The 22,925-nt window shown below is 43.3% G+C and overlaps 1 protein-coding gene across 1 annotated transcript in view; it reads right to left on the reverse strand.

Annotated features, from left to right (window-relative positions):
* Positions 1-1,634: 1,634 nt before the first annotated feature.
* SORCS1 (sortilin related VPS10 domain containing receptor 1) overlaps positions 1,635-22,925 on the reverse strand; it is a 576,135-nt gene continuing 554,844 nt past the window's right edge. Inside the window, exons 25-28 of the mRNA XM_027113082.1 lie at positions 22,450-22,549; positions 7,007-7,112; positions 6,724-6,884; positions 1,635-4,973 (exon numbers count right to left, since the gene is read on the reverse strand). Coding sequence (XP_026968883.1) covers positions 4,909-4,973; positions 6,724-6,884; positions 7,007-7,112; positions 22,450-22,549 — 432 coding nt within the window. The 3' untranslated portion in view covers positions 1,635-4,908. The remainder of the gene's footprint in view (positions 4,974-6,723; positions 6,885-7,006; positions 7,113-22,449; positions 22,550-22,925) is intronic.

Here is a 22,925-nt window from a genome sequence, read left to right on the forward strand (position 1 = left end):
CAAAGCACCGAGCTGATCTCCCTGTGCTATGCGGCTGCTTCCCACTAGCTATCTATTTTACATTTAATGCCCCATTTTAAATATGCGTTGTTTAAAGGGGGATACGTGAAAGAATGGCACCAAGAAAGGAACGCCGACTATTTAATAAGTGCCTTTGGGTTGAAGGAGATTTGTTGGGCTTGATGTGGGCAGAACTTGAGAGAGGTGCTGTGCCAGTCACCCGTCTGTGTTCTCAAGTCCACTTCCCACTCCTCTCCCCCTCCTCCTTGTTCTACTTAGTAATTCAGAAAACTACATTTCCCAGGCTCCACTGCCCACTGTCTTGGGCTGGGAAACATTGGCTGGAGATGGGAGGCCTGGAGCAAGTTTCCCTTCCCCCTCTTCTCTGCTTGGGCAGCACTGCTGGCAATGGCCATGTCTCCTCTGTGGCTCCAGCTTCTGCCAGAAACATCCTCCCTGACTTCAGCTTCCATCTGGTGGTCCTGGGTCCTGGGCTCTAGGGATCCCTTTGTCCTTCCAGCCCAGGGAAGATAGAGCCTTCCTCTTGCTGCTCATCTTGGAGTCACTTCACCTTCCCCTATTTGGCATCTTGGCTCTTCAAGCAACAAAGTTACTCAAGCAACAAATTGCCTGAATTAAATCCCCTCTGTCTGAAATCCCTAGGAATGACTTTTGTTTGACTGCCTGTACCGTCAGTGACACAGGAGATAAGCTGCTCTTGATGGAGAAAAGCAGTATAGGCTCTGGCCTGGAAAATAACGATGGGTTGGAAGGAAGACTTAGTCTGTGGGAAAGGAAAGGTGAAAGGCCACCTAAAAAACAACAGAAATTCCAATTGCGTGCTGAGACCGTCCTAATGAGGCAATGCCATTCCAAGCCTGGCAGGTCTTTGAAAAGGCTAAGGAGGGTTTTGTGCCTGCACGAATGTTTCAGCCAAATTCAAGGACAAAATGTTGACCAAGAAAAGATACCACAAGGCCAAAAGGATTTGGAACCAGTCCACCTCTTTATTTTCCACCAAGTTTAAATCAGCTATTTGGGACTCTTGGGAATGACTCACCCACTCAGAATACCAGAGCTGGAAGGTGTCCTTTTCCTTCAAATTGTATGCATGAGGGCACTAAAGCTTTGCTCAAGGTCACACAGCTGGTAGAGCTGGAAGGAAAACTCCACTGTCCTGATTCCAGTATCAAAGCCATTATCACTCTAGCATTTGAGCTCTTTCCACTCCCCAAGTTTCAGTTCATTACATGCAGGTTTGGTCCTTCAGTAACTACAAGTTTCTGAACAAATTTGAATGCGTTTGTTCCATATCAATAATTTCTCATTTTGAATGAACAATAGTGAGAATGTTACTCATTCCAATGTAACCAGCTTGGAGTGATTTTTTTAAATATTATAGAATAAAGTAACAGTAAAGCAACAGATATTGTACAGTCACCTGAAATGCAGGTTAGAATTTAGGTAGTAGATAACAAAAAACCCAAAACTCCCCAAAAACCAAACCCCTCAAACCTGTAGCGTTTACTAAATTCTCATGCAATTAGTCTTTATGAAACCCTATAGATGCATCGCTTCTATATCTGGACTGAACACCGAAGTTTGGAATAAAATAAACACCTTGAGGCATAGACTTCAGAGACATTATCTGTTTAATAAATATGACTGTAAAAGCAATAAACAAGAGCAATTATACATTACACTACATAGTATTTAACAAAAAATACATCAAAAAAGTCATTTTAAAATTAGAAGTAGTTCAATACTATAAGAAAACTTTTTTTTTTTTTTTTTTTTTAAATTGGCTTCCTATAAAAATAAGTTGGCAAATGGGGGAATTTCAATGCTCAATTGGAATCCTGGAAAACACAGCTGCCAAGCACCCCCATTCCTCTCAAAGTTGCTGTTTGGAACTTCTGAAAAAAAGCAAAGCAAACCTCTGCATTTTGGACAGTGAATCCAATCAAAAATAAGGCAAAGGAGAAAACGTTGGTTGGGTCGTTCAGGGTAGAGCACGCGGTTTGCCTTCTGGGATTTTGGAAAACATTGCAATAGCAGATTTGTAGCTTGCCCTGAATCTTACCTTCCCCATCCATCCCTCCCCACCCATTCCTCTGGCCTCAAGCCTACCAAACTCCTCATTGTGTCTGCACCTGCTGTTGTTGAGTAGGTAGGCACTTGGGTCCCTCCCATTGGCAGCTCCTCATTACTACCTTCTCTTTGGGATTGAGCTGGCATGGCCTAGTACAGTGGTTCTCAAACTGTAGTGTATTTCACAATCACCCGAGGAGCTTGTAAAAACAGATTGCTGGGCCCCAACCCTGGAGTTTCTAATTCAGTAGGTCTGGGGTCAGTGGGACCCAAAATCTAACAAGTTTCTAACAAGTCCGAGGTGATGCTGATACTGCTGGTCTGGGTACCATGCTTTGAGAAACGAGCTAGATCATAAGAATAATAAGGTCCCCTCTGAGCAGTACTTGGCCTCACTAGTCTCCTACAGGTGGGAGGGAGCTCTGAGGAGAGGCACATGAGGACCCTGGAGATGCTGAATCTAGAACCAGCCATCTCTGATCACCTTCCAAAACGCCAGGCATCTCATGTCCACCTCTATTTTAGGTCAGGACTTAGAAGCCCTTCTTCGCTATGTCTTCTCATGTATTCATTCATTTCTTCTTTCAACAAGTAACTTTCTTAATACCTACTCTAGGCAAGGCACTGTGCTAGATTGAGTGTTATTCCCTTTTTCATAGTTTAACAATGAAAATTATTGAACTGCAACTCCGAGGACTCCCTGTACTGTCGTGAATGAGCCTCTTTTGGTTTCCAAACACTCTGTTTTCCAGATACAATTTGGGAGGCTCCAACTGAAGAGATTCAATGAGGATGTTTCCCATGGGATAGGAAGCCTGGCAGGTTGAGGATCATTTGAGTTCTACAAATAGACGGCTGCCTTAGGCAGAATCCGTCTCCCAGATTCATACCGAGCATCTCCAGCCATAAAATCTTCTGCTTGATTAACTTCTGACTGAAGTGTTGCCACTCTTCCCCTACTTGAGCTACACAAGGGCAGTGGTTGTCAGGATCTTTAGGGCACCCCCATTGTCCCCAGGGCCCTGCGATACCCTGACGCTGGCCTGGGGACATGGCCAAGTAGGAGGCTACACTCTGAGGTCTTTGGAAACCACTTTCTCCTACATTTTAGAGAGGGCTTTATCCAATCCGTAATACTCCAAGGGCTCCTGCTTCACATACTTTTGTTTCCCTCTTTCTCTGGACCTTCTTTCATGATGGCCCTGGGAGAACTGGGATTTCTTCATGCTTTGAGCCCACCTGCTTGAGTCTGATAACTCCTCCCCTTTATGCTTATTAAATTTTCCTTTGCTGATACTATGCTCAGAGATCAGAGAGCACACATGCAAGAAGTCTAGGGTCATCTTACAATAATCACAATCCCATCCTAATATAAGACAAGACCTCCGTATAATCTCAAGACTTTTTGACACTCAAACATCAAATCCATTAACCTGCTTCTTCTTCTGCTTAACATTGGTTTCATTTTACAAATATTTTCACTCTACTGTGAGAGGGGAAATACTGGGTAATAGCAACCATCACAGGAGGAAATTGCCCTGCCACATAGTAACACGTTCAAAACATTTCTCACAAGAATCTTCTGGAATCTGACTGCAGGAGATTTTTGTTAAGGTGTGACAAAACCACTATTCATCTGTATGCTTTCTTTTCTAAGGTACATGGGCCAGGTTTGAATTGCTTTGCATATCTCAACTCTTTCACACACATTATATGTTTCCAGGGGGGAAAGGCAAGGATATTTGGAAGAGGCAGGTCTACAGGAGGATACAAAAAAAAAAAAAAAAATACATGAAGCTAAACCCTGCAGGGCAGGATGCTGCTTGGTCAGTGTGTATGTAGGCTGCATGCATGGGCGTGTGCAAAGTTGACAGAGAGATCATTAGCTTTGGGTGGTGGAGGCAGGGTTGCCAGAGGCGAGGCTAGTATTTAAAGAACATCAGGATGAATGGCCAGAATCTAGCAACATGTTTGGGAAGAAAAGGCAGGAGCAGTTGAAGGATAACTTGGGGACTGGAAGGAAGAGACACAAAGACATTGACAGATCACGACCACACGTGGAGAGCAAACAAATGGGAAGGTAAGAATGCGGGTAACTGGGATTCTGTTTTCTACACAGGGCAGGAGTAGGAAAAGCTACAAGGGGAAGCTGTCGTGATGGGAAGGGGGGAACAGGAAACACAGGTCCACTTTTGACACTCCTGCCCGACTGCCTTCCTTCTTTCCCTATTCTGCCTGCATCCATGGAACTTGAACTTGCTTCTTTGTCCCTGTGGCCGTACAGAATGGAGAAGGCAACCTGTGGCCCCTGCCGGCCAACAGAGCTCCCGAAGATAACTTAGAAGGGGAAAATGGCAACAAGTAAAGTGGAACAGAGAAACAGCCCAGGGTTTCAAACTCCTGTGCATGTCTTTGTGTCTTGTGAAAAGGGCTGGGGAAGCTAATCCACCCATCAGCCTGTAGAGCTAAAATAGCTGTTAAGTCTAGAGCCAAGAATATTTCCAAAAATACATGCAGATTTCCTTGGCCTATATATGTTAGGAATTTTCTACAAACACAACCAATCAGAAAAAGGAGAGAGAGAAGAAAGGGGGAGGGGAGTGTTTTTTCCATTAAAATAGAGCACCTGTACACTGCCCCTCCAAGCATGTTCTCAAGGTACTGTCCACATGCACAGGCTTAAAGCTAAAAACCCTTGTTGTCTGTGTCTGAAGAATTAAAAAGTCCCGATGCAGTGAGTGTTTGTTTGTTTGTTTGTTTAGATTTTGATTGTTTTTATTTTATTTGTTTGTTTTTGTTTTTACTGGCGTCCTCCAGTCAAACATTTACATAGGTAGGGATTTCTTTTGTGCTTTGATTCTCAGCAACTATGGAAATACTTCCTGGCAAAATAGGAAACAGAACAACAAAGAAAAAAAACACAAAGTTAGTGGTCATGGAGAAGGATGCACTTGACAAGAGCGAAATTCTTTCCTGATCAGCAGGTCGCCTGTAGCCTTTGGGGGTTTTCCTTAAATGGCAAATTGAGCCCCAGCAGATCCCCGCTTTGGCGTTGAAGGTGGAGTGGCGTGTCTTGCTCTTTGCAATCGGAGAGATGAGTCACCAGGTTGAGTAGAAGGGGAGGAAGGGGAGGGTAAAGCTACTCTCCTAAGAGAAAACGTGTAACACTTACTCATTTAATGACACTGGCAATGGAAAGGTGTCAGAGACGGTGTAACGTGCTGGGAGCTCTTCCTGGCGAAGGAGGGATTGCTACTTTAATAAAGCAAACAGCAGCTGCACTTCATACCCCATGGAAATGGGACTGAAAACCAAATGACCCACAAAAATGCCCTTAGAAGCTTTAGAAGTAAATAGGGTAAACGCTTCTCTGGACTTGAAGACGGAAAAGTCTTTTTCTTTTTAACCCAAAGCAATTACGCATTTCTCACCGTTTCCCCAAATAAGAGGAAGCACACTGTGAAAACTGGACACCAGATGCGGGGCTATTGTTATTATTGCCTCTGATATGAGCCTGGCAGCACATTTAAATTTCGCCTTAATACAGCCACAGAACATTCCCATGTTCATTTAAAGAGAGGGCTCTGTCTCCCCTTAAGAACTCATTTTTTCCCCCAGGTACCAGATTAACAGTCATAGGACGTTCTAGGTGACTTGGCATTATCACATCAGAGTGAAGCATGAATGTTATATAATAATTTATCCATCAGAGTCAGCAATGCAGGGTCTAGATGGGAACATTTACAGGTTCAAGTCCTAGGGTCATCAGACAGGAGGAGACAAGGAGAGAAATGGATCACAATGGTGGTCCCATGGGTTTATCTAAGTTCCTGGGAAAGTCCCTCCACAATAAACAGTAGAACTTAGCAATGACCCTGAGACTCTCTATACCTGGCTGTTGGCTTCCCCTGCTTCCTCCCCAGACAGAGAGTGAGCCCTACTGAATTACGCTGAAATCCAGTTTTAAGACTCCTGGTAGGGCACGGGTGAAAAGGAGGAAGACATCTGCCCATCTGCTCTGTGCCAGTCTAACCCTCCAGCACTCTCTCTCAGGAAACCCCACTCCTGAGATAAGTTCTGCCAACTTCATGGCTCTTGAATTCTCAGGTTCCGTGTTTCCCGGGGGGCAGTTTTTGATTACTGCTAGATTTAAAACAATCCCAGGGTGGTCAGTCTGTCTTTCTTCCATGCAGGTTCTGGAGCCGTGTGCCCTCCTTAGAGCTGTCTCCAGGTGAGGCTGCCACAGCTCGCTCTGGTCGTTATACACCCTCAGACCGTGCCCAGCCCTCCAGACCAGCAGATCCAGCCTCTGAGGCCTGCCCTTCTTGTATATTGTTAGAACGAACACTTTGCTCTTTGACCATGAACACTTGAAGCCCAATGTTTCAGCAAGGGTTTTTGAAAAAAAGAGGAATAAACTCATAAGAGAAAAAAAAAAACAATAGGAGCAAGAAAGGGTTTTTTTTTTTTCTCTCTCTAATGGAAAGAAGCAGGGAAAGAGGCATCTTAGCTGTTTCTCTCAGGGATGTTAGAGCAGAAAAAGTGGTTACGTCAAGCCAGGAAGGGGTTAGAGAGAGAGCCAGCCATTGACTACTCAGGCCGAACAGCTGAGGGCTGCCAGGAATCATTTACCTATGAGCTGGGACTCCACCTTCTCATCTATCAGCTGGCCAGGCCGCCTGAGCTCAGTCTGAGGGATACAGGGCCTGCTTTCAGGGTGACTGACTTGACTGACCATCTCTTGTTCTTTCTCATTCTGCATCTGGGCATAAACATTAATCCCCGGGATCTTCCTAAAACATTAACAGAAACCATCACTGCTGTGCACGGGACACGGACATCGCTGCGACAAATGCTTCTGAACCTGTCATGGGAGAAGGGGGAAGGGGGGAGACACGGACGGAGGGACACGCACCTTTTGAACTTGTAGATGACGAACACCGCCAGCCCCACAAACACCACGGACAGCAGCATCAGCATGGCGGAGCCACTATGGGTTGGAGTGAGGTCCACCAGCGGGGCTAGGGGAGAAAGCAAGGCATGGTCATGGTCACGAGCAGGCAGGTGGGTGGGCGTGACTCTGCGACAGGCTTGCACTGTTCACACAGAGGTACGGTGAGTCCCGGAAAACCACGTGGGACGTACACACAAGACGCATGTCACACGGCTTGACATGCAGATGCATCTGAGCCTGTCCCCGCCCCCAGAAGGCTCCAGCAGGCCTGTTCAAGAAGCGCAGTGGAAAATTTAAAGCACAGACTCTGGAGCCAGACTGCTTGGATTCAAGGCCTGCTCTATCATGTGCTGGCTGTGAGCTCCTGGGCAAATTACTTCACCTTCATGTGGCTGATAGGGTGACATGAGAATAAAAGTGCATATCTCATTAGGTGTTTGTGAGGATCAAATGAACTGATGTATGTAAAGCACTGGCAACAGTGCTAGGCACATAGTAAGACCTTTATATAAATCTTAGCTTTTATTGCTACTGCTATTATTACTTTAAATCAATATTTATAATAATATAAGTATTAAATTTTCCTATACTCTGAATGAAAGCTTTTCCCACTAAGCAATGCAGAAAACCAGAAAAAAACATCAACAGGAATATTTTTATGAATTATCCAACCCCTCTAACGCCTATCCCGGCAACTGCCATATGAGAGAAAGGACTGGTTGCTTACGTTTCTTGCACTTAGAAACTGACGGCTAAGTGAACATTTTACAAGGGCAGCTGCTCTGATGCTGGAGGAGGAATGTGCAGTCCAGGGTCGTCTCCATAACTTGCCCAAGTCCTGACAGCTCGCGCCAGGAGGTGGCAGCCTCTCAGAGGCAGTGAGTTCTCCACTTGGGCCAAACAGATGCCTTGGCAGCCATAAAAGATTCTCCCTCCTTAACTCTGCTTGTAGCGTGCACCTCTGGGGAACACGTCTCTCTGCCTCCAAACCCTGCTCCTCTATCGCAGGGTCAAGGCTGCTCTACTTTAATGACTTTGTTTGCAATTAATTTTTACCCTCTAGAAAAGTGATATTTTGCGAACATAGCATAGCTCCAGCATAAAAGGCAAAGCCACACGTACCCCTTAGAAGCCTGGATGCGGACCTTTACCTTCCATCAATCTAAGCAAAGCCTGATACCCAGAAATTCAGGTGACCTTTAAGCACCATTTTCCGTGGCTTTTCTCTGTTGAAAGCCAAGAGCGCAACATTCTGGTCACCCAGGTAAAAAATTCAAGAATAGGTGACTGTAATGTTGATGATTTCAGACAAGACCCGAGACTGCTTCTGCTCTGTCTGGTTGTTGAAGAATTACTTCCTAGCCATGCAGTAACCACTACTGGGAAGCCTATCCCATGTACCAGTTTGGGTGAAAAACACAAGTTAAGCCCTTTTTCTCAGAACACAGGCTTAGTTATTATAGTAGAATCAGCTTTTAGGAAGCACTAAAATGCAGCAACCTCTGTGATTCTCTCTCCTCTGTGAGTCAAGCAGAGCTTAAGCTGTGAGGTATGAGTGTGTGACAAGACAGGAGTGGTTCACTGAATGGAACACCCAAGGCAAATGTGCTTCCAGCTCGAAATCGAAAAATTAAGGTCTCTTTCATTTACTTAGGCAAACACAGTGCAAAGGAGTCCAGAAATGCTTCAGAACTCATACCACTATTGGCAGGAAGTCAGGAGGGAAAGAACACCTTCCATTTATCATAGACATTATTGCAACTGACTTTCACCAATGGAAGGTGGGGCGGTGATCGTCACTGAGCAGACACGAACAGTGAGGGCCTCACTGGTTAGTGTCATTCCAAAGGACTCAGAAATAGTGAATGGAAGAACTATGACTTAAACCAAGTCTCTCTTTCTCTCTCTCTCTCTCTCACACACACACATACACACACACACACACACACACACACACACAATTTTCTATATACTTCAATCCTGGGCTCATTTCAGCAGGAGATATCTGAAATTTAAAAAGATATTTCTGAGAGTGGGGATGAAGGGCAAAAGTAGAGCACAAGAAGCAACTTAACAAGTGACAAAGTCAAAATATTATTAAGTTTTCAAAGGACCAATTAGAATCCTAGGTCATTCACTTTTCAACATGGATGACATGAATACACACATATATATGCATATGTGTGTATTTATGGGTGGTAGTTGTGCATAGAGAAATGGAGCCTCATGCACCCACCACCCTTCAACAACCATCAATCCACAGATAATGTTATTTCTACCCGCGTCCAGTGCCCACAAACCCCAACACTGGATTATGTTGAAGCAAATCTCAGTGATCGTACAATTTCACCTGTAAGTCTAAAAGATAAGGTCTCTCTCACTCTCTTTCTCTGGACATTATCACAATACCGTCATCATACTTATGGAAATAATACTGGAAAGCTATTTTAAAGGTAATCTTCTAATGCAAACCCCTAATGTGACAGGGAACAAAGGGAGGCTCAGGGAGGAGCTCCAGACTGTAAGGATGGTTAGAGGCAGGTTAGCTTGATTAGCTGAGCTTCTGATTCCCAGCCAAACACTCTTGCAGAAGACGCAGAAGAATATCAGTGTTATGGAGCGACCAGGAAGAATACCGAGGCTGCTTGAAAGGGTTGGCATTTGAAATGAACGGAAAACTAAAGGGAGGAAATTGCTCTAGCCAGGCTCTCAGTGACACAGAAAGCAAACACGCAAATGGACACTATTTCCCTTCTCTTCCCTTCCCCCTCCTGTCTCTTCCCATCACAAGCTGAGGTCTTTCAATTCTAAACCACTCCCACTCAAATCATCATTCATAAACAGGTGGCGTTAACAGTGTTAAATAATTAGCATATTACTTTGGGAAAATGAGCTTCTGCATCCTGAGTTCTAACATGTGTGCTCTCCGCTCCCAGCCCCACCCTTATCTCTGCATCACTTAGTCACTGCTTAGTGGCAAGAAGCAGGCAAGCAGGCAGCAGTGGTGAGAAGTTGGGTACCACTGGCCTCTGGGTCCCGGGGGTGGCTTCTACTGGCTGATCTGTGCCTGAGTATAAACCGGACTGCCATTGCTCCACACAGCCTCAGATGCATGGCTTAATTTGCCCAGCACTAGTAGGTAGGTTTGCGTGTGTTTTGCTGGGGAATGAAAACTTGTGATAAATGGGTTTTAGCTTGCTGTGTGCAATAAGCATAAATTAATCCCTCTCCAACTGCAGCCTAAACAAGGTAGAAGGGGCAAGTGCTGAGTGGTTTATTTGCCACTGTTCACAAACACAGTAAAGCATGGTCATGGGGTACAGCACGTGACTTAACGATTCTAAGTCTGGGGCTGGCACACGTCGTTTCTACAATCCTGCAGAAATGCACTGCGTTATTATATTCTATTCAAGAGGACCCAGATTGATTATAATAACAGTGCTGCTTACAGGAATAACAAGTCTTCTTGTGAAAAGTGATCGATACACAGTGAGTGCTAAATACAAGGGCACAGCTAACGTGTATGAGAGAAGAGTGAACTTAAAACGCCATGTTTGGGGTGAGGTAACTGATACGGTCCCTTTTTGAAATCAGATTCTTACCTGGCCGCTTGCTGACAAGCTAAATGACTTAAACTGAACCTCAGTTTTCTCGTCTGCAGAATGGAGATAAAACTAGTGCCTGTTTTAGCAAGTTGTGAGAATAAAATAAGCTGAAATTTATAAAGCAGTGACAGGGTGTCTGGCACACGCCCAATAGTTTTAAAACTGTCGTATCATTGCTATCATATTTCTGAAAGTGTATTCTATAGAGAACAAGCCCTGAAAAATGACTAGAGTCCATGGTCAGATAATTTTGGGAAATGGTATATGTGGCATTCCCCATCTTGAAGATTCAGTATATGAAAGCTGATAGCAGTCCTTCAGGAAAGAAACTCGTAAGACTCCACCATAGAGTTTCACAAAGTCATTAGAGTACAGACCCTTCACAGACTTAGGTCCCACACAACACACTTAAGGAAATGCCTCACCTGGAGCATCACTAAGCCCTTTTGCTGCAGCCTTGCCCCTTTGGGTTATTTCTAAGTTTTAAAGTCAACAATATGGGAGCATCACCTGGTGAAGCCCCACAAATACCCTTACTGCTGTCTGTATTGACTCTCATTCTATCAAAGGGACTTTCTTGGAGGACTTCTACCTGCTCTATGACCTTGGAACTTTGAACTCGTACTGCATTTCTAACCCAGAAGTTAGTGCTGTCAAGAAGTTACAAAAGCAAGTTCAACTTTGTCATAACTTGCTTTTATTTTTCCTCTCCTGTCTCCAAAGCAGACCCAAGCCAGCCTTTACTTACATGCCTTGAATATCATAAAATCCATGTGGCTGAAATCTCTTTTTCAGAAATTAAGGTTATATGGGAATGGCACGGAGAACGTTTATCTAGATCATAGAAAGGGTTGACAGGCCTTTATGACAGAGCGCCCTCACTTGTCTAATAGCCCTTCCTTCCAGTTCAAGTCCAAACCCAATCACAACAGTCTTAAGGATTGCTATAGCCTCTTGATCATAAAGCCATGATCTTGCAGGCCAGATTGGATGGGAATTCCCAGGGAAGCCTCTAATGACTAGTGAAGCATGGCTACTAGTTTTAAACTGAAGATGAGTCTTCAGGAACACCTAGTCACCTCAGGTTGAGGTCACTTGGCCAAATAATGACAACTGTGGATACCTCAAAGACCAAACTTATCACTGTAATTGACAGACAGGAAGAGAAGGATGCCTTTTGGTTTCCAAGGGTGGCAAGTCAGTGAGGTATCCTGTTTACCATGTAAAGCGTTTCTCAAAGTATAGTTTCCTGACCACGTGAATCAGAATCACCTGGAGAACTTGTGAAAATGCAGTTTCCTATGCTTCACTTGAGAAAATATATATCAGTCTCTGAGAGTGAGTCCCAGAAATCTACGTGTGGAACACGCTACACAGGTCATTATTATGCATACCAGCTTGAGAGTACTGTGTGGTAAGCCCCTCCTACTGTCACTCGTAAAACACCCAGTTCTTATCTTTAGAGTGTGCCTGACCTTTATACACCCTGGGTCACTAAAACAAAACAAAACAAAACAAAAGAAAACAAAAAACCACACCCCTTGATTGCTAAAAGTACTTCAATCCCATTACGACTTCAGGAGAATTTTCTAAACTACCTAAAAGGCATCTCAAATCTCCCCTAAGAGACTGCTCAGCCCCATCTAGATTGCGTTACTGGATCAATTCTCTACTTCCTTCTGTGCCCATGCCTCGAGCACCTTGAATTTGAAGCTTCTCCTACCAAGAGGTGAAATCTGTTTCCTCACCCCCCTGAATCTGGGCTAGCACTGCGACTGGATTTGGCGATGGCAACACAAGCGACGGTGCTCCAGTTGTGAGCTTCAAGGCCTTGTGCACCTTTGCTCTCTCTCTTGGAATCCTATCATGGCCACGTGTGAGCAAGCCCAGGGAAGAGCACTGAAGGAGATGAGAGACCATGTGGAGCAGAGCTTAATTATCCCAGCGGAGGCTGTTCTAGAGCCAGCCTACAGCCAGCTGACACCCAACACGGGGACAGCTCAGTCGAGATCAGCAGAGCTCCCTACCCAAGAATCCATGGCTGACTGCAGACACACAATGAGCACAGATAAATCCAGAAGAAACACCGAGCTGATCCACAGACTCATACACAATAATAAATGCTTACTGTGAAGCCACTGAATTTCGGGGTGGTTTGTTACATAGCAAGAGCTTATTAACATCTTCTCTCTTCAAAACTCTTCTCTTCCAACTGATTAAACATCCAATTAGTAATTCTTACTATTGGGCTCTATATTATCAAATTCTTGGTATGGACGTCTGTCCCCACTGGCAGGGTGCCAGGGCGTAAGTAACATGACCATAAATGTTCTTTTCCAAACCAGGACACTTTAAGAATGAAAGGAAATGCTACGAAAACTGATGTAGACACAACAGATATGGCCTGACAGTCTTGGTCACTGTAGGTATAAGAAACTTGGTGTCTAAAAGGTAGCTTGTCCTAGACTCTGGTATCTTCTCTGTATTATGTATGTGTTCTCCTGCCTTCATTTTCTCCTGCCAATTTCTCTGGACTATCTGCCTTGCCTTTCCCATGGGGAACGGTACCTCCTGCATCCTAACTACTGCTTCGTTCCAATTTGATGCAAGCTTGTACCCCGTTTCTGAACTGTTCATCTGATCACTCTTTCCTGACCATTCTCTGCCCAAGAGATTCTAGGTGCATCTTCAGGCCAATTACCCTATAGTCATTTCATGCCTTTTTATGGGCCCAGGAAATCTTAGAAAAAAATGGTGAAGAAAGAATCTTTAGAATCTAAAGAGCAACTTCATTGCTGGTATATTTATGAAAGTATCACATTTGTTTAGTCACATTGGATGTCATGTTTAACATCTCAGCACCTGTTATTATTTATCATAATACCATAAAAGCTTAATAACTGTTAAAAACCACTGGGTACACGTGTCTGTGAAACAGCTTAATTATTTGTAGAGGAAAAAAATGATTTGGGGGGAAACACAAAAGGAAGGAAAAATATTACTAGCATGACTTTACTCGCAAAAGACTTGTAAGTGATAACTGTGTAGGTAATAAGGCAACCAGAGACTAAAGAGACAGAAAAATGTATTTGGCTGTGGAAGAATTCCACTAGTACTAATTTCATCCCTAAATGGCAAATGTTATTGCAACAATTTATTTTACTTTACAGTTCCGAGCTCCACAACTCTACGATTTGGCATCTGCATCTCTAACGACGTGGCTTAGATTATAGTGAATTTTCTAAAGCTTCTGGACTCGTGCTAATTCTGCCTTCAAGTGGAAGGGGTTTCTCAATATAAACTGTCGGGCAGAATTCATGACATATCTTGACCTAGACTGAAATTCTGAGAACCTTATCCCCTCTCACGTTGACTCATAACACATCCAGAGGCAGCAACTGAAGCTGGGAAATATTAATTCTCTAATATGTCTGTGATAATATCTTTTTATTACACCTGAAAAAGAAATTGAACCAGCCAGCAGCAACCACGGAGGCCAAGATAATACAAGATAACGGTTTTATTAAAAACCCACACATACCCTTGACAAAGGGCAGTTTTCCTAAACATAATAGCTTAAACAAGGCAACTGCTAGACACACACGAGGGGTTGAGAGCAGTTACCGGGTGTTAAAAAATTTTTAAATTCAACCTGAGATTTGAGGCTCTTCCTTTGAGAAGTATTAACCTTTCAAATTTTTTATCATCAGTATCCAAAACTCCAGAAGAGCAGTGACCCCACTGGAAAGCTAAGAGTAGAAGAACACCCCGATTCTCTAATATGTGCAGAAATAACAGTGAGATGCGGATGTATCATTTTCTGCTCACTGTAGCACATTAATAACATCGAGATAATATCATTTGTTTAACTTCCATAGAACTCATGGCTATTCAATTACATCTGCCACTAACATTCTGGTTCACACTTTAATCATTTTTCAACTGCTTCATGGCCACAGCTCTTGGCTGGCCTTTGCCATTCATCTCGATTATGGATACAGTATATCCCACATTCAGAGACAGGCTTCATTTTTTCCCTACTCCCACTGTCATCTACCCATTCTGCCAATTAAGTAAGCTCCAAATATCGGAGGAATTAGATTTTAATGTTTATTACTAATTTCCTCCTACACTAAGTATCAAGGGTTCTTCCCTTTTAGTGCATGTCTCTGTTTTAGTGGATGCCCTGAGTTGTAAATCAGATTTATTGCTGGAGATAGCTCAGCACCTTTCCTTGTTATGCAGATGGTTTCTGTCTGTGGAATGCTCTTTAAGAGCAGTGGTTGAGACTGGTGAAAGGCCTGGCTGCATAAGCATCCCTTGGGGAACTTGTTACAAACTCAGATTCGTGGATATCTCTCCCTGGGATTCTGATTCCAGGGATGTGCAGTGAGGCCTGAAGAATCTCTACTTTTATGAAGTTTCCTCGGTAATTTGACGTACAGTCAAATTTAAGAACAACTGCTTTATAGCAGGGATTGCCTACCCTGGGTTATAAAGAGATTTTCCAACCACAGAACAGGCTGACATTTATCCCAAATATTTTGAGGGAACCAGTCAGCACCAGCTGTTCCCGTCTCTATGTAGAAGTCTCAGCAGCCAAGTTTTGGTTGATTTACCCAATAAATAACCCCTGAGAAATGCAGAAAATCTCTAAGTGCTGTTGTTTGTCATTTAGTAGGAATCCATCTAGTTAGGGTCTGTGTCCTCAAATAAGATGTAGTGTTGTCCCTTGCTTGCTCAGTCTTTAATTTCTATTCTTATTGCCATCATCTATTCTACCAAAGAAGACTCAACACATTTTTGTGTGTGTGTGTGTGGTACGCGGGCCTCTCACTGTTGTGGCCGCTCCCACTGCGGAGCACAGGCTCTGTACGCGCAGGCTCAGCGGCCATGGCTCACGGGCCCGGCCGCTCCGCGGCATCTGGGATCTTCCCGGACCGGGGAACGAACCCGTGTCCCCTGCATCGGCAGGCGGACCTGCAACCACTGCGCCACCAGGGAAGCCTGAATCAACACATTTTTTAAGCTGCTTCCTCCCCAGCCCCCTTCCCCCTGTCCCCACACCCCCACTCCAAAGTATAATCACTGAATTTACTCCTGATCATGCGTGCTCATAGGAACAAAGATATAGAGTTTGATGTAGCTTGAAAGACTTGTTTCAGCAATTAGGTCTTTAATTTATTACCTGTCAGCAGATTCCCTTCACCTGGCAATCTACTAAAAGATGATAAAAAAAAGCTCGCAGTTTAAAGCAGTCTGGCGTCCTGGTCTCCTCACCTGAGTGTCAATCCCCTATTCCCAGTTTTTCACTTTATCTTTTACGGCACCCAACCCGACATGGCCATGAAACTTAGCTTCTTTGGCAACTAAAAAAGAGATTCCACCTCCTGGGATTCCAACTCTATCAAATAAATTACCATCTCTTGTTACCTGGGTTGAAAAATTCTTATAAAATGAGTAAATACTTTGTGAAAAGAGAAAGGATTACTGACTGTTGTCCAAACCTATTGTCTTTGAAAATCCTTTCATCTGCCCCTTCTTTCCTTTTCCATGTGTATCCTACTTTGCAATATTAAACATGCATTAATGAGAGTTTTCTCACATCGTGCATGGATGAGGAACAAAGTGCGTGATATAAATGACATATCAAGTAATGGCATATTTGATTTCCCTGAATTTTATCCTTCTCTCTTTCCTCTGCTCATAATTTTACTTTCAGTCAATATACCAATTAGGAATATTTGAGGGTATGTGTCTAGATGCCCAAACCAAGTATAAACCATACGATGTCACTTTGCTGTGCTTCTGCTCAGCACCGCCCCTCAACCTGGCAGCCTTATTTCCTCTCATTTGGGTGAATTCCTATTCAATATGAATAGTTCATTTATTGAACTTTCTGCATGGAATGTTTTTCATCCTCTTCATTTAGAATTGGGGCCACTAGTATTTGGGCCTCAGGTCTAGCCAGTGTGCACTGAATGAGGGTCCTAGTTCATTTCATATCCCTGGACAAACCATAGCTTTAAAGGAATCACTGCAAAATGAGGCACAGAGTCACGTGAGAAGTAAGATGATACATCTGAAATGGACTGTGCCCTTGAGTAAATTCCAAGTTACCGGGGCAATGAGAAAACTAGTGGCATTTTAGGGATATTTTCTTAAGGGCTCAGGTTTGTTCTGCTGTAAGTACCTACAGAGATCAAATGCTCTGCAAACAGATTCTGAACCTTCCTGTGAGCCTTGCAGGAAAAACTCTCCCTAAGCCATCCCTATATCACAGCTCTTAAAATACAGGAGAAAATAAATAAATAAATAAAGCCAGGCCAGGGTAAAAGCATGCATAAGACAGAACTGAAGGGAGACGTTACAAATGATGTGAAGAAGGTCTGGTTTGTTTGATCAGGGAAAGCATAGTGTAATCTAAGGCGTGAGACCCTGAGCTCTGTCATGAAGTGAGGCTGCTCTGGAAACGGTATCAGAGATCAGAGAAGTGAAATAAGGGCCAATAAGTTAAACTTGCTTCCCTCTCTTTCAGGAACATTCCTCTTGCCAGTCCGTCTCCCATTGTCCTTAGGACCTCTCGTTCTGGGACACAGAGTTCTAATTTTCCTTCCACCCACCCATTTCCCACAATGTGTATATCAACGACTATCCTACATCTTAAGAGGATACCTGACATAAAGAAAGCACAGAGATGGGTTTTCCTTGTATGCTTACTGGATAAATGAGTGCAAGGCTCCACTCACTCATGGTAAGAAGTAACATGACATGGAGACAGGTTCACAGTTGAACACACTGACTCCAAAGGTTAACCGGCGGGGGGGTGGGGGATGGAATTTTTAATGCATCTCTACAGGTTATAAATTAATTATATATCTAATTATTTATGAAAGCAGTATTTATTGAGCACATGCTATGGGCAAGTTCTCTTCTAGGTACAATGACGGAGACGCTATAAAGATATGGTGAACTGTATCCTCGGGAAATTAAATAGGAGAGGTGATGATGATGATCAGACAGATACAGCTTAAAAAAGTCCACGTGAGTTCTGACAAGGGATAGATGGTATCCAGGTAAAGATCTCCAGAAAGATGCTATATGTAAATGTTGGCACTGAGCTGAGCCTTAAATACAGAGACACAAGAGATGGAGAAAAGTAGAGAAGGGGGGAGAAATATTCCAATTGGGAATACCACGAGCAAAGGTACACTTCAGTCAAAACACCAGCATTTCCAGTCCAGCCCCCAGCTTGATTGAGCGCTTCTCCCTTTGTCTGCTCAACATAGCGCCAGCTGCCACGAGGTCCTAAAAGCCAAAGAGAGCCACTCAGGGTATGGCCCTCCCTCAAATTTCTTGATAACAGCTCTTCGTCCTCTCCTTATTCCCATACAGTCTGAAATCTTTCCTTTCTACAAGAGAGTTTTAGAAACCTAGCTGTCAGGAGTGATTAGGCCCTCAAGACGAATTGCACAGAAACTGAGAAGCAAAGGAATAGCTAAAAACAAAACAAGGACTGCGTTCAATGTTTAGCTCCACTTAGGCACCAAGTTAATGAATTCCCTAATAGAACATGTGGGGGAAACAAATGAAATCCAGTCTCTAATGCCATCCAGGTACCTGGAAATGCTTACCTTGTGTTCCCATAAAAGCAAACAGGGAACTGAGTTTGAAAAACAAAAGAAGGCTAGTAAATTCCTGAAAGGAGACAGTTCTTTTTCCTTGGAGATGAACCAAATTATGCATTGCCTCTCCCACCAGCAACATACTCTGGCTCAAATATTTTTAAAAGAAGGCTGCTGAACATCTGCTAAGCAATTAATGGAATGCAGCAGTGTGCTGGAATGGTCCCTGGAAAGGTATTAGCAATCCTGCTTATGAGACATGAAATGTTGCAAGCAGTGGTCCTTTTTTCCTTTTTTAAATTGTAGTTTATTTTTATTTTCTGCCAGGGGGGTTGAGAGGAAGGGAAAGGAAGCTGAGGTGGAAGTTCTGCATCAAATTCTCTTCCTCACTGTGTCTTTTTTCCCCCAGGTATCTTTCTCCTTCTCTTCTAGCCATCCCAATATGAATGTGTTAATTTCAACTTAATCAAAGAAACTGCAGCAATTGTCTCAATCCACTGATCCCCTACCCAATGTGCCAAGTTTTCTATGAGTGAAAGGAGAATTCCCTCATAGTCTACCACCCTGTCCTAATAGTTAAAAAAAAAAAAATTGGGCAGTTAGAGCTATAACCTAGGAACAATCGCCAATGGGAAACTGATCCCTCCTATATTTTACTCCTCATCACAGTCATTGAAGAGTGCCAGCCTTAACACAAGCCTTGCCTTTTGCATATGGAAGTCTGGCTGACAGTGACTTTGTACCCTTAGATTCTGCCAGTCCTAACACTATTACGACAAATATGGCTAAAATCAATACAGAGAAAGTTTCCAAGGCTCAGTTATTGTGTCAGCCCTTGGCATTCTCTTCCTTTACTCTTCCAACTGGAGTTGATTATCCACATATAAGTCTACATTTACTCCAGTCACCTAGCCAGGCATCCTAGGAAGCTCAATAATGCCAGGTGATCAGGTTTCGAATTACACTGCCAAAAGATGTAGGAGAGATACTATCAGATCTAACAGGGAAGAATCAGGGACAGCCCCAATGGTTGGGAGCCAAAGAATTTTCTCACTCTCTCCAAATTGGCCCAGCCTAAGTCTGGGCTTTTGCCTCAAACTGCAGTTTTGTTTTGTTCCCTTGGTAACTTTGCATAGTATCTATCTATGCTGCAGAGGTCTCTCCTTCAAATCTCAGTGTGTTCCCAGAACACACTCCCTTTTGCCAGCCCTTCCTCCCAGGGATCTGCGTACTGCTCCCCAAATTCCCAGCTGTGAAATGAAGTATGAACATCAATTGGATAAATTTTCCAGATCTTCCCAACTTTGCATTTGTCCTTGCCACCTGGAACTTACACTGGTGGGATTAATTTTTTGTGGTTATCAGGAATGGCCTTTCTTTCCCACATGGAACTACGGATTCATGGATGCCTTTGCTATATAAGTTTCCCTGACCAAGCCTCTGGCCAAATCAGTTTCAGCTAATTAGCCACTTTTTTTATCCTTATTTTTCAGCTGGATCCCAGCTCTAAACCAGATGTCATCACAGGAAGGCATCCTTAAGTACCACTTAAAATAAGATTCAAATTCAGGAAGCTAATCTGAGCCACCTTTGGCGTGTGATGTGACAATCAGTTAAATAAAAACCAGGCATATTAAATAACTGTTGGAAGAGAGAGAGGTATGGGGAAGAAAAGGTATGAAATGCAAGTTGCCTCCAGAATTTGAGAGTGGGGTTAGTTCTCTGGCTATCTTGGTCTACGATGCTCCCCTTTCTAACAAAGTCCCTGGGGAGTGTTTTCTAATAAATCAGGCTACACTACAGCAAAATATGCTGCCTGAAGATAGCATTCCTTTAGAAGCAGAGTATGCTGTAAAGGGATGAACTAGTTGGCCACATCACTTCAAACCCAGAGTTCAGTATGGAGTATCAGGCATAGCTGTTTTTAACCTCTAAATTCAAAGGGAACAAGTCACTTTAGCTGTCGTAGGAGAAGATGATGAAGTTCAGGATGCCAACTAACAGGCTGGACCGTGTAGTTCGATGAAATAATCAGTAAACTTATTTCAACCAATTTCAAGTAGTTACTTTCTGCTCATTTGACAACATCTGTCAGTGGCTTGGCCATCAGCATGACTACAAGGGATGTTTCTGGACTTTGTTTTCCAGTTCAACCAGCTAATGTGTAACTGCCACGTGTCACCACCATTCACCGAAGACCAAAGGCCAACCTTCTTGGTAGGAAAGAGCCAGTCTTGATCATCAAATGCTCTGAGATAAGTTGGCAGCCTTCGTTCAGGTCTCAGGCTTAAGGGATGCTAGATGCTTCATAGTTTGCTTTTCTCTTACACTTTCTTATTTTCTTCTGGACCTTTTCATCATTCGGAAGGTGGCATTTGTTAATGCACTTCCTCCCTGGCTTTCCCCAATGATGGAAGCTTCATGAAGGCAGAGACCTTATCCCATGCTGAGAACACTTCTTGGCTCAGAGTAGCCAGGAACTTGGTAAATGTCTGTTCGACAGATGAATTAGGAGGACAAGCTGCAGAATAGCTAATCGGCCCTACTCAACCCTTTCTCTTAAGAGTCACCTTTCTCAAGTGACACTGAATCCATCACACCTCTGCTCCTAGGTCTCCACGGCTTCCCAGAGCCCACCAAAGGAAGTACAAACGGCTCAGCCTGGCATATTTCCACCCTCCCACCTCCGTATCCTATGCTCAGGACACTGACTTTCAAATATCTGGTTTTTTTTAAGCAGTGCTTATTTTTTTTTTTTAAGAAAAAACGTTTTATGAAACCCTAATAAAGAAAAAAGATGGAATCCAAGCAGAAAAGAGGCCAGTGGCCAACCTGTTTGGCCATCCTCTAGACCTAGGCACACCTCCAGGAAACCAGAGAACGGACTTGGAAACACCTGATCTTTGTTCCCACTTATTCAGCATCCCAAAGCCCTCAAGGCTTTCGTGTTCCTTCCTTGGTGCTTCAGTACTTGCAATAATCTCCTGAGTTCAGTCCTTTCCATCTTTCAAGGTTCTTCCCAAAGATTACCTCCTCCATGAAGCTTCCCTGGGTCATTTTGACTGGGTACAATTTACCCCTGCTTTAAATTTCTTATAAAACTCTGATTGTTAGGAATAAAAAGAATAAAAAGAAAAATAATACCTTACTATGCACCAGGCACTTCTCTAAGTGCATTACCTAAGTTAACTCAATCCTCACGCAATCCCATTGTCATAGATGCGACAGAGAAGTTAGTTAAGTCTCCTCTCAAAGTCCATATAGTAAGCAAGTGATGGAGCAAGACTGAAACCAATACTCTGGCTGCACAACTGCAAAGTCCAAGAGCTTAGAAACGTTCTATTGTCTCTCTCTAAAGGCATTTATGCATTTTACTTGTTCAGAGATCCCAGCATTGCCCACTTCCCCCACCCCACAGTACTGCCACCACTGCTACCACCAAACTTTGAAACACTACAACCAGATGATATGTTTTTTGAGGGCAAAGACCATCTCCTACTGGCCTTTATGCAGCGTCAATACAGTACTCTGCAAAAATAAGTACTCAATAAATAGTGTTAATTTATTATTAATATAAAACAATAACATCTATTTCTATATACTTGGGATAACCTGAATTATTATTGACACTTCTATATAGCCTTAGGAAGAAGGTTTTCCCCATCATCTTTTACAGGTGAAGAGACAGAAGTTCAATGATATTAACTCATTTGTAAGATCCTGACCAACGTGGGGTTCAGCTTCTGGCTATGGCCCTGGACAGCTCCTAAGTCCCAGCTATTTCTATTGTACGATTTTATCCCAAGACTGAAGCAAGACAATTCTTTGTAACATGAATGATTTAAAAATAAAGTTTTGCAGAAAGACCAGAAAAAAGTTATTTGTAAGGTTAACTTTATTTTCAAGATTTCTGTAAGATGAAGTATGCTGTCATTTGAGGGGTCTTTTAGTGATTCACTGATGGTTTTTGCCAGGGACTAAGTGGGAAAATCCCCTTATTCTGTTGCCTTTTGGGTCCCCATTAAGGCAAAAATGCCCAGCAAGGGAACCTCCAAAGACTGATGCCCTATTTCTGATTAGCAGTGGCACCATTTAGACTTGTTTTGCTGAAACAACAAATTGGGATCCCCTCTGCTAGAGCCACTAGCCAGAACCCAGGGACAGGAACACTGACCTGCTGTTAAGTGAGCCGCGTGGACAAGGACTTGGACTCCAGGCTTCAGCTCAAAGTGCACGGAGTTCAGGTTGAGCTTGTGAATCAGCAGTTCTGATATCTGAAAGAAGAAGTGTCAGAGTGAGTGCTACCAAAACTGTCACACCAACTATATACAAGCGTGCTGAGCAATATTCACTGCACTGGCCAAGGCATCCCAATATGATATGTGAATGATATGAGTTTACATGATTTTGAGTTTTTAGTCCACAATTTGCTGACGGAATTATTTTCTAAGCATGACCTGACTTTACATACGAATTGTTACAAAATAGGACAAACTATTAGTAAATCAGATATTTCTACTCTTATAAAATTATCCTGTTACCAGCTTGGAGAAATCACCCCTGGTTTTCTGAGAGGGCATTTGTTATACACAAGGATTTAAAAGAAGTAAACATACACAATTTACAAATTCTGGTGAGATTCATGTCCCT

The sequence above is a fragment of the Aethalodelphis obliquidens genome, unplaced genomic scaffold, assembly GCF_003676395.1.
Source record: "Aethalodelphis obliquidens isolate GAN/ISIS:26980383/991018 unplaced genomic scaffold, ASM367639v1 scaffold11, whole genome shotgun sequence".
Taxonomy (NCBI): Eukaryota; Metazoa; Chordata; class Mammalia; order Artiodactyla; family Delphinidae; genus Aethalodelphis; species Aethalodelphis obliquidens.